The 12456-nt window shown below is 44.9% G+C and overlaps 1 protein-coding gene and 1 long non-coding RNA gene across 5 annotated transcripts in view; one reads left to right on the top strand and one right to left on the bottom strand.

Annotated features, from left to right (window-relative positions):
- The window catches only part of DGKG (diacylglycerol kinase gamma), a 193114-nt gene that overhangs the window by 76671 nt on the left and 103987 nt on the right, over positions 1–12456 (bottom strand). For all 3 annotated transcript variants that reach the window (XM_002915692.4, XM_034661556.1, XM_019795766.2), the window contains one exon: positions 8156–8220. In XM_002915692.4, coding sequence (XP_002915738.2) covers positions 8156–8220 — 65 coding nt within the window. The remainder of the gene's footprint in view (positions 1–8155; positions 8221–12456) is intronic.
- LOC117802421 lies at positions 7540–10504 on the top strand. 2 transcript variants are annotated; one of them, XR_004625828.1, is made up of 4 exons: positions 7540–8058; positions 8175–8252; positions 9544–9591; positions 10063–10504. It is a non-coding gene; the product is annotated as an uncharacterized LOC117802421 (long non-coding RNA). The 2 variants fall into 2 exon arrangements; XR_004625827.1 differs by having other exon boundaries at positions 8175–8382.

The following is a 12456-nucleotide window of genomic DNA, read 5'->3' as shown; positions in this document are numbered from 1 at the left end:
GGAATGTAGACAACCTCTAGATGCAAGAAAAGTTAAGGAAATGGATTTTCGCCTAGAGCCACCAGAAAGGAATGCAGCCCTGAGGATACCTTGATTTTAGCCCAGTGAGACCTATTCAGATTTCTGACCTCCAGAACTGTAATATGATAAATTAGTGTTTTTTAAGGCACTTAGTTTGCGGTAATTTGCTACAGCATCCATAGGAAACAAAGTGTTGTATCCCAATTTTGCAGGTGAGCAGACTAAGGTTTAGACGAGTATCTTGATGAAGGTCGCATATAAGTGGTTATGACAACTCCAGCATTTGAATCTAGGTTGTCTCACGACAGCACCTGTACCTGGCCTCACTGGAGCCCCAGATGTTTGTCCACTACCTGCCTGAACATTAAAATCTAAAAATGCTCTCATCAGTAACCCCCTGCCCTTGAGGAGGGCTCTAACTGGTAGAACTGATGTCCCATATTTGATGCTTAAAGTGATCACTTTTCCTATTGATTTATCAGGCAAAATAACCCATTGCCTCCTTAATGAGAAATACTTTTTAAATATATGAGGTCAATAATCATTTCTCCCTAAGACTTCTCTTCTTTGGGTGAAACAATCCCAGATTCAGTCTTTCCTTATAAGACACTAAATTCTAGCACTTTCCTGACCTCTTCCCTCTGGAAAGTATCCACACTGTCAACACCCATTTGAGGACCTAGCCAGTTCTTAACCTCAATTTGATTTTCTTCCAGGAGCTTATCATGCTGACTTTAACCCTTCTGAACTTGACGATATATTACATCTTGAGCTCTTTGATGGAAATATTTCTAAAAATCAATCAATCAATAAATACTGATAATTTTTGGATTATCTGTTCTAAAGACTTGAAAATAAAGCTTGCTTTCAAGTTCCTTTTGATATTATCACAAACTTATTCCACTCTTTGTTGACAGGAATCATACCTTTCTTGTTTTAGCCTGGCAGGGGCTAGAAGAAAAGGTGTGTTAAGCTACAATAAGGAACTGTTCTGGCAAACCAGCAACTTTGTAAGGAGCTTTGGGATATCATAGGCTGCTCCTGTGTACTGGTCGGAGAAGCTGTGCTGTTTGTTCCAGTGGGCTGGGGGGCCAGGAGGAAAGTGAAGGAAATGTTAAGAGGCAATGTGACTTCAGGGCACCTGCGTGGCTCAGTTGGTTAAGCATCTGACTCTTGATTTTGGCTCAGGACATGAACTCAGCATCGTGAGACAGAGCCCCATATAGGGCTCTGTGCCCAGTGGGAAGTCTGCTGGAGATTCTCTCTTTCCCTCTGCCCCTCTCCCCTGTGCTTTTTCTCTCTCGAAAATAAAAAATCTTAAAAAAAAATGAAAGAGTCAATGTGATTACATCATATTATTAAAATACTGTGAATCTTTAAGGTAGAGAGACTTGCACACAAATATTAGTAAGATCCACAGCTCTAAATGATGCGTGTTTCTGCAAATAATCAAGGGCTGACTGTAAACAAATAAGACAGCCAAGAAAAACCCCTGAACTTATGCAGTTGCATAATGATGAATGCTTGGTGAAAAAAACATGAAACCATATTTCATTCATTTTATTCCCTGTATCTCTTCCAAGGATGGGTGGGGAGGGTGGGGGATAAAACATTTTTGTGGGCTAGTACATAAACATTCCAGTAATTAAGTAAGCTGCTCTGTCAGAACTGACTTGAAGAGTCAAAGGTACTTGAACACAAAACATAAGGTTTGCATTTTCTTTTTAAATACCTACAGGAGTAAGAATAAAAATAGAAATGCCACAGTCAACTTCATTTGGGGTTTTTCTGAATCCCAATGTTTGAAAAAAATAGTTTGATATACTGAGGGACACAGGTGCAGACAGTTTGGACCTCTGGGTGCCTAGGGCAGGTCTTTCTTGGGTGCCGAATATTGGATGAAGAGGAGCAAAACCCAGTTCAGGGCACAGATTGAAACCTCCAATGGCGAGGATTTTCACCCTGCTGTGTCTGCTGCTGTGTACCTTAATGCTTTGGGAAAGTCATACACCTGGGCTGTAACCCTAGGCTACCTCACACGGCTCCTGGAAAGAATGACTTAGAATGGTTTCATTTTTAGATTAAAAAAACAAAAGAAAATCTTATGTGAATGGTGATACAGTCTATGTTTTTGACTACACTGCATACTACAGGTACTCAAGAGGGGAGGCCCTTTCATTTTCAGAAGTGTATGATTTGAGCTTTGCTGGCTTCTATTTTGCCTCCTACAGAACATCTCTGTGTCCATCTAAAGTAGGAGAAGAGATGCTCAGTGGGTGAGGGGAGAGTCAATAGGAATCAAGGAAGGGTCGTCACGTCTTGTGTCTAACTGCTCTTGGCAATCCCCCAACCCACCAGCAGTGCACTCCATGGCCCCAGCTGGTAAGCCCTAGGTATCCCAGGAAGCACATGGCACCTGTCCTGCAACTCCCCCTTACTCACTCCTACCCTGTTCCTCTTCCTACCACATCAGCTGGGGTCTGTGACCCCAACCTTGATCCTGTCTCTAGCCTCGCCTTGGCATTTGGACTTAGCATCTTTGGTGTTCAGAACCCAGATCTCGGCCTTTTGAACACCCATGGAGCCTATAAAGGGAATTTTCTCTATAGCTCCAGTCCTAGAGAATCCAACTCAATCCTGAATAATTGATGCTATCCTCCCATTCCCTAGGAGAGAGATTTAGCTAGATTAAATGTATCACAGATGGGGTCTCCTTCAACTTTTAGTTGTCCTCCAACTTCTCAGTTCAAGGGCCATGCCAATAAAGCAAAGGCTTCATGATTGATTTCATTGGCAATTTAAGGCAATGTTTTCCTCATGCTTGTTATTCAACAATACTCAACAACAAATGTTTATTGATTACCCACTGTGTGCCATGAACTTACACACAATCTCCTTATACTTATAGTAACCTTGCAGATTTTCGGGGGAGGAAGCAAAGGATTAAAGAGATTAAGTAACTTGCCCAAGGTCACGCAGCTAGTAAGTGGCAGAGCCAACTTTTGATGCCAACTTAGACTATACCCTGCTGCCTCATTCTATAAATATCTGTTAAGGGCTTAGTTATTTGCAAGATGTATTTCCAACCTCTTAAGGTCTCAGGCTACATTAGGGCTTCTGGGGGAACCCCTCATCAATTACTCCATGGGACTGGTTCCAAGAAAGCTAACACTCCAGAGTCTATTAATTACCCAAAGGCTTTTGGGAAAGGTGGTTAGCTCTTGGTAGGAATGAAGCACTGTTTCGGTCCCTTTGAAGTGCCTAACAGGAAATATCTTGCTTCAGCCTAAACTGCTGAGGGACATATTCAAGTGGATGGCACTCAACAGGTTTGGAATAACACATTCCTCAAGTGCTCTGAGTTTCTGAGCAACAACAAAAAAATTCCACAGTTAGACTTCTCTTTCTGGACACTCAACCATGGTGACATTGGAATTTGGTAACTTTCATGCATATATTCCATATATGAAAAAATCCTTCACAGAGAGTTAATCCAGAAACCCAATGGAGGACTGGTTCTTAGATATCTGCAAGACTTCAGTGTTGTCATCAGTTCAACTGCTAATACTGACTACTGCCTGTTTGAGGGACTGATGATCCCTTCCCTCTTCCCTCGTTGAAGCCCTTTTTCCTCCATTCCTTTACCTTTATTGCAAACTTCCCCCCTCTGTGAGCCTTGGCACATGTGAGGTTTTTAAAAAACAATAAATTCCTTTCTCCTTGCCAGGACCAGCTTATGGAAGAAAAATCTGCATAGATGCAAGGAGCCCAACACTCAGAAGGGCTCTGTACTTGGTTTAATTAATGCTCTACTCCCATGGACTTGAAATTCTTCATAATTTTGTACAAGGGGCCCTGCACTTTAACCTTGCACTGGGCTGCACCAGTCATATATTCTGTCCTGCTCTGTGTCATGGACACTGAGATAGGGAGAAGAGTCATACCACACAAATTAAGAGTGGGTGGTGTGCCCGTGGTCCCCCTTTGGAGCTCAGCAGGCATTTTCCCACAGAGACAATCCATAAAGATGGATAGAGGTGATAAAAGTTCTACCCTCCTTTGCCTCAATATTTTCATTTCTAAAATGGAGATAGCGGCACTTACCCTTGCATGTTACTGTGAGCATTGAGAGGGACCATGTATGTAGTACCCATCAGCTTGTATGATATACAATAGGTATTTGATGAATGAAACCCACTGGAGACAGCAAGTGCAGAAAACAGAGCTTGAACTCTAGAGGAGTTAGGGGCTAGCTTAGAATCACATCAGCTCCGGTGCTTAAAAAGATATTTGACTTTAGTTAGGTGACTTGGCCTCTCCCAGCCTCAGTGTCTTTATCTATAAAATGCCTTTATCTAATATTTGCCTTGGAGGGTGATCTTGAGATTTCAATAGTATAATGTATTTCAAGAACCTAGTTTATCACCTGGCATCTAGTGGGAGCTCAAAAAATAATGGTTCTTACTTTGGTTCCCTTATAACAGCATCTCTGCACTCAAAACAACTCATTTACAGGTGAAGTAGGGATACAACCATTAATAAGTGTCTTACACTAGCCAACTTTCTTGATGCTGTTTGACCTCGAAATGGAACCTCCTTGTATGTGAAAATCACTTTGTAACAAGTATTTGAAGATTTTTCTTCCTTCTTTGCTAAACTATGAATTCCCTGAAGGCAAGAATCAGGTTTTATTTACCCTTGTAGCCTAGAACACCTTCTAACACATGTTAGAATCTCAGTTGAATTACATCTGTCTTCTGCTGTTTATGCCAACAACGAGATGATAATTTTTCATAATATTTCTAAATTAGCAAGTAATTATTAGCTTGTCAATGATTAGGAAGTAGAATGTACCAAAAATAGCCCCATCTCTGCCATTAAAGGCCTTTTTATCCTTGCCCATCGCACTTGGCTCATGTTCCTGCATTCTTGGGTCTGGTCCTTCCTCCATTAACAAAGCTATCCCACTAGGGAACATAACTTATTTTGAACAACCAACCACCTTCTCTGGCAACAACCTGTGTAGAGAAGCCACTGGAGGAAGAATTTCCTAAAACCCCAACCAAACCCCAAGCCCCTTTTAGGATTTAAGGAGGTCTCAGAATTGTGACTTCTTTTTTTTTTTTTTTTTTAAAGATTTTATTTATTTATTTGACAGAGATAGAGACAGCCAGCGAGAGAGGGAACACAAGCAGGGGGAGTGGGAGAGGAAGAAGCAGGCTCATAGCAGAAGAGCCTGATGTGGGGCTCGATCCCATAACGCCGGGATCACGCCCTGAGCCGAAGGCAGACGCTTAACCGCTGTGCCACCCAGGCGCCCCACAGAATTGTGACTTCTAACCATTAGAGGGTTACGGGTCCCTGCAAGAGCCTTCTGATAGTTATGGACTTTCTCTCCAGAAAACTATATGCATGCAATGTCCTCTATACAATTTCAAGGTGTTCTTGGATCTCCTGCCACCTTTGTAACTCAGGTTAAGAATTCTTGTTAGAATAGCCCAGAAAACTGAATGAGCCATGTGAAAGATTCAAGTTCCCCTATAAATTCTAGCCCATGTTCAAAACAAAACAAAACAGTTACAACTCCCTGGATTTAACCTCTGTGTTGTCCCCGAGGGGCCAGCCCGGCACCTTCACTGTAAGGTCATCCAGCCAAGCACTGACTACTCTCTGGAAAACCTAAGTTCAGCCGAGTCAAACGAAGCCTTATTTGATAATATCGTTTACATTTCCAAATCCCGGGTATCAAGCTTTCTTCCTATCCCCTGTGGCCCTTCCTAAGTTTAGCCGATGGTGTAATGGGGTAACCATGGCAACAACCACCTGCCTATTTAAAACCATCTCCCAAGCTAAATAAGGAAGCCTGGAGAAAATGGCTGCTCGCCTGCCTCTCAGTGGACAAAGTGGGCACTCATGAGTGTTTTCCACATAAGCAAGCAGGCGGGGTAGAAGCCGCAGGGACTCAAAGTTCTTACTAGGAAGGCTGTTAGGACCTTGTGCAACAGAGCCCTTCTCTGTGCCACTAGGTCTCCACTTACTTGCAGGCACGTGGATTTACACGCAAATCTGTGTGCCTTTCATCCCGGGCGACCACACTACCTTGACCTCAACCAGGAGAAGGGTGTGCATCTAACTGCAGAATAGTCTTATTAATGGGACGGGACAAGTGGGAAGGAAAAACAGTCACCAGATCACAGTGAAATGCACAATTACAACTTTTTTTCTGACAGAGGTATCTTTCTAATTATATTTAATCATGTGGACAATTGATGACTACTCTTAATTTATGTCCTGTGTTGACCTATTGATTTATGGAATATGGAGAAATTTCTGCCTCCCTCTGCTTCCTCACTCTCTACAAACTACAGGCATTTTGCTTCTTCCCTTGCTCTTTCCCAAGCATCTTGCCTTCTTTCACTCCTTGTTATTATCCTATTGTACATTTGCTTCCTCCTCTCTGGGCTGCCCTTCTCTTTTTGCCAACCTGGAAAATGCATACTTGTTTCCTGTGTCTTGGCATCTCCATGGATAGAAGCCCCTCCATACCAAATTCCATATCCTTGCTTTGTGTTCCCATAGGTTAGCTCGATTCATACCACTGAACACAAGTCACTGCATACCTGCCTTCTGGTCTGCGTCACTGGACTGTGAGTCCCTACGCATGTCTGTCCAAAACACCTACAGAGCCGTGCCTGGTACGGAGTCTGTTTTCAAAAGCTATTGTGAAATGAATGAATGAACAGAACCCCTATAGATCTCACAAGCATATGGCATTTTAACAAGTATGTGTGCATGAGTATGTATAAGGCCACCTGTGTGGAAAGAGCACCTAAGAAGTCTACAATGGGCAGAAGAGAAGGAATAATTTAGCGTGTGTGTGAGAGTGACAAAGAATGTACAAGGAGGGTCAGCCGATTACAGTAAGGGTGGGGGTGGAAAGTATACCTGTTAGTAGTGATTCTTCAGTGTGCGTAGCCTGTGTGAGAAAGCCAGAGGGAATATGCCTGGGACAGAAGGCCCACACTAAGAAGATTAGTTCAGCTAGTAGACCCCACAGATCCCTTTTCCTGAAGCTGAAGTATGTTATGATAGGACTTTCTTTTTCCCTGGTTAACCTCCCAGGAAATGGGGTCAGGGGAAAGGAGCACGAATGAAAATGATGGTGCTCTTTGGGGGTGTGAGGGTTTAAACAAATGTCCTCAGACAACACTGGACCTCTGCTCAGAAGAGAATCCTATGGGCTACAGAAGTCACTCCCTTAGGGCTCAGTCTGCATTCCTCCTCCCCACCTGCTGGAGGGGTGGGGGTGGGATCCAATGGTCATCTTGAAATGGCACAACAAAGAGGAAAAGGGATGGAAATCAACCAAAGAGAAGAAAAACAGAAAGAAGAATGGAGAAAGGCATTTTAGCAATTCCAGCGGTAGCTAATGCCAGTCACAACTCACTTCTAGCATATTCCCTCCCACCAGCAAGGAGAGTTTAGTTTTGTTTGCAAAAGATCTGGTTTTCTCTCTCCTTATATTTTTGAACCTAACATCCAGGCTTCACACAGGCGCTGAGACTGGGACCTGGTGGGCTCCCCGGCTCGTAGCCCCTGCAGGGGCCTCCCTCTGCTGCCCTCTGCTGTCGGGGGACGGGAGGCGACGCCCTCTCTGCCCTCCCTCCCAGGCCCTGCCGCTGCCGCCCCCTCCCTTAGAAACCGAGAGAAGCTGAGGTCCCTGCCCTCCTGCCTGCCCCACCCCACAGAAATTCCGGGGGGCTGGGGCTGCGGGAGCTTTCCGTCTAGAGAAAGCGGCCAAGCCCCAGGAGGGGGGTTCCAGTTAGCCAAGAGCAGATCCCCACCCCTCAAGGCGGGCATACCACGCCCTCCCTGCCGGCCGCAATCCCTCCCTCTGCGCAGCATCTTCTGGGAGGGGACAGGCGGCCAGGCTGTGGCAGGTTTCTGACACCGTTTTCTGCTTGGAAATGGAAACCCTCCTTCCGGCAACGTGGCAGGAAAGCGAAGTCCCTGGGCAACCCGGCCAAGAACGTTTGGGTGAGAGCAGGTGGAGGCCTCGGTCTGGCCGGCCTTGCGGGGCGGGGCGGGGCCGGCGGGCAGTGCAGCGGGGGCTGCAGCCTCACGGCACTCTTACCTGCTGTTGAATTTTTCAGGGTGTTTCTCTCTCATCACGTGGAATCTGTGTGCAATGGAAGCGTCCTGAAAGGGAAAGAGAGGAAAGCAGACGCCTGGTTAGTGGTCATGACCCTGCCATGCGGAAAGAAAGGAAGCACATAGGCTCTCACTGAAATCCCCCAAAGCTGGAGAGTCCTTGTCACAGGGGAGAAGGAGGCTCCCACAAGGATGAACACCAGGTCCAAGGTTAGAGGCTAGCCACCAATGCTTGTAGAGCCCCTGCCAGTCGACCCTTTGTAGTTTTCACTCTCGGCCATAGTTCGGGGTGAATGAAGGGGACAGCCACTGCCCTTTGAGGAGAGAGAGGGTGTCTGGGTGTGGGGGCAGTTACAGTGCAGAAGCCCAAGCGTGGGGCTGAGTGTGAATTTCTGGAAATGCCTTGCCATATTAACTCTTTTTAAAAAATACTTTTTATTTTGGAATATTTTAAGACTCACAAGAAATTGCAAAAATAGTACAGAGAGTTCCTGTATCCCTTTCACCCAGCTTCCCCCAATAACATCTTATGTAACCATGGTCCTTGTCAAAACCAGAAAACCGACTTCCGTAGATGCTGTTATACATTAATTCTAATTATCCGTATCAGTAGAAATAATTAGTAGCATTGAATGACATGCTTAGTCGATAATAAAAATATATTTAAACTCTGGCTTCTTTTACTTGATCTCCACAGAAACGACCTTCCCCAAGGTCAAGAAGAGTCTCACTACCACCTTCTATGACCACTTCGCTGTCCTTCTATTTGCACACCCCTTTGCTGCACTATTGGCCACTGGCTCCTCAGAACTATTAAGAAGGCTCCCATGGCACCATGCTTCTGGGCTCTCCATCCTCTGACCAGAACTTCTCAGCCCTGAGTCCTATCCGCAGCCTATACTCCATGTCATGGACCATTTCGAGTTCTCACACTTATTACTAGCATCTCTGATGTCTCCACAATGTATATCTTCAGAGCCAACCCTGAGCTTCAGACCTAAAATCAAGCTCATCTTTCCTCCTCACCCTTGGTCTTTTACCCTCATTAATGGTCTCATTTTCCAGCAGAAGAATGAAGAATGTGTTGCACCCCTTTACCACTCAGGCCTCATGCCAACATGTTAGGTGCAGGTGGTGGGCTTTAGAAAGAAACAGGAGAATTGGGCTGTGGGTTGGGGGGAGGGGAGTGACACAGAAACAAGGGAGCTGACTCAGATATGCGAAGGAAAAAAGCTACAGAAACTCGTTTACTACACTATGTGGCTAAAAGAGAACCAAAATTCCATGTAAGCAAATGCATATTAATTCCGTTTCTTGGTATGGACTCATAAAAGAAAAATTCTGAATGTTATCATTATTTTTTAACACCAGGAGGTATCGTTCAGTGGAGAAGCTTGTTTCGAGCATGAGCTGTGTGTGGTGAGTAAAATAGAGGCCAATGGTGGGAGACAGAAAGTTTGGAAGCAAGTTAGGGGGCAAAGAGGGGCTTCTGTCATACTTGGCAGAGGAGTAAAAGCAGCAAGCAGTCCACTACAGAGGCAAGTCGAGGACAAGGGCTTTTTTTGTGTGTGGTTGGCCAACACTCCCTGCTGAAATAACGTTTTGGGTATTTAACATTTATTTTTTTAAAGATTTTATTTATTTTATTTATTTATTTATTTATTTATTTGAGGGAGAGAGAGAGAGAGAGAGCGATCTCAAGAGCAGGGGGGAGGGATAGAGGGAGAAGCAGACTTTCTGCTGAACAGGGAGCCAGATGCGGGGCTTGATCCCAGGAACCCAGGATCACGGCCCTAGTTGAAGGCAGACGTTCAACCAACTGAGCCACCCAGGCACCTGGGAATTTAACATTTAAACTCTAATTATTGATTGTTTTGTTTTTCCTTTAAGACACATGGAGAGTTGAAGGTCCTGGTTAGGCCCCCCTCTGGACACCTGGTGGGAAGTGTGCAGGGCCTGCCAAGCCTCTGTCCCCAGCGGCTTCTCCAGGCAGCAGGCCTTCATTCTCCCTCCCTGGCTCCGATCAAGTTTCAGTGAACACTCTGAATGAGATTCATGTGACATCTGTCAAATGCTTCTCTAGAATTCAAGAAAACATTCCATCTACTTGTGTTCCTTTGAAGCACTAATTTTCTTCTGTCAGGAGAAAAGAAAAGAAAGAGGAGGAAAGAAAAAAGCCATCACGTGTTGCCTGGCATGATTTGTGCTTTGCGACCTTCCCCCCCAACCCCCCCGCAACACCCCTAAGACTGTTGTGACTCCCTCCTGGTTTTCTTATTCTCGGGGATATGTGCACAGGCTTCCTCCCTCTGCCTAGTTCTGATTATCCTTGTTGTTGCTGTTGCTTTTAAAGATTTTATTTATTTGACAGACAGAGAGTACAAGCAGGGGGAGCAGCAGGCAGAAGGAGAGGGAGAAGCAGGCTTCCACTGAGCAAAGAGCCTGATGTGGGGCTCGATCCCAGGACCCTGGGATCATGACCTGAGCTGAAGGCAGACACTTAGCCAACTGAGCCACCTGAGCATCCCCTTGTTGTTTTTTTAAATGAGGCTTTGCAAAGCTTCTTTTCACAAAGACCAACCTTTACAATATCATTAGTTACGCATGGGGTTCCAATGTAATCTCCTGATAAATACATAAAGTAGCAAAGGAGAGCTGAGCAGGTCCTTAGCTCTTCAGTCTTGAAAGGGCAATGCTGATAAAGACTCTGATTCTGACCACGTTTCTCTACCTGGGGATTTAAAAGGATGGAGATTACCTTCACCCTCTGCTGAGCTCTGTGACAGGCACTGAGCTGAGTGTGTTTATATTCAATAGTGGTTTCTTTAAATTTTGGAAACCAGTGCTACAACACTGGTAATAATTACAACAAAATGAGACTTCCATTTTGAAGGGCCAGGTGGATAGAGATGGGAATTGCAAAGCCTTGGAAGCGATGACATTTCTGAAGATCACTTTCTGGTGTCCTTTCTGTGAGGTGTGAGGAATGGAGGAATGGAGGAGATGATGGGCTGCTCTTTCCTGAACTGAAAGTCCAAAAGGGTTTTGTGCCCCTTCCAAATATAAGCTGTGGTCATTTGGACTCTGAGATATTTGGTTGTCTAGGCCAGTGCTGTCCGATAGAAATAAACTTAAAATGTTCCAGTAGCCACATTAAAAAAGTGAAAAGAAAAAGGTGAAATTAACTTTGATAATATATTTTCATTGACAAATATTATTGCTACAACATGTAGTCAATATAAAAATTACTGAGATGTTTAAAATTCTTTTATACTACATTTTTGAAATTTAGTATTTTATACTTAGAGCAGCTCTCAATTTAGACTAGCCCCATTGCAAGTACACAAGTGCCATATGTGGCTAATGTCTACCATATTGGACAACGCAGGTCCAAGTCACTTGGGCAACTAACGGAGATAAAAAGGACAAAGGAGACAATAAAACAGATCATTTGGAATTTGGATGGTTCTGAAAAATTATGACAGATTGGAGGATGAAAAAGAGTATAGACCCCTTGTCCCAGACACCCCTCCCATTGTCTTAGGACATCCAAAGGCTCTCACAGGTGACAGACAAGAACCTGACACTGAGGGAATCCCAAAAGAGTTTCAGGGAAAACGATGACTTTTTGGTAAATTTCCTAATGGGTAGGGGGCTCATCAAGGTGGAAACTTAGCTGGTGAAGCCTGAGAAGTAGTCTGTAAGGTGGAGAATGGTGTACGGGTTAGTGTGGTGACTGTGGCCTCTCCTTGGCCCCTGGGTTCCCCTAGGGTCAGAAATAGATTTCATTGAATCAAGGGATTAGCTGTTCACTCCTCCCATGGAGGCTCAGTGAAAGCAGAGCCTTTGAGGCATTTGGAGTTACACATACCCCAAGAATTACTTTACGGGCCCCAACTTCCTGTCACTGATACCTGGCCATCCTGACATTTCTGCAAATCCAAAAATAAAGAGCAGGGACGAGGAGGCCAGAGAAGCCAGAGGAAGTAGCAGCCCGAATGACTATGTTTAAATCTCCTGCCAAGGGGTGTTGTCAGTTAGGGGGACTGAGAAGGCCGACTCTCTCAACTCATCACTGGTGAAGGGCCGGCATGTATGTAGGTGACGGGAATGTGGTGACGATGGGGCCACAGTCCCTCTCTGGGTGGGCCAGGAGGGTCTGCCCTGTTTATCCCTCCATGTGGGACATGGATTCTGCTGGCAGCCAGGGGACCTGGGGAACTTGTCATTGCAAATGCTTTACTACCTGGGGCCACCACAGCAGCGGTCACCGTCATCACCTTT

This window comes from Ailuropoda melanoleuca, chromosome 1 (assembly GCF_002007445.2).
Source record: "Ailuropoda melanoleuca isolate Jingjing chromosome 1, ASM200744v2, whole genome shotgun sequence".
Taxonomy (NCBI): domain Eukaryota; kingdom Metazoa; phylum Chordata; class Mammalia; order Carnivora; family Ursidae; genus Ailuropoda; species Ailuropoda melanoleuca.
Note: the sequence above shows the minus strand (reverse complement) of the source record. Positions and strands in the feature narration are given on the sequence as shown.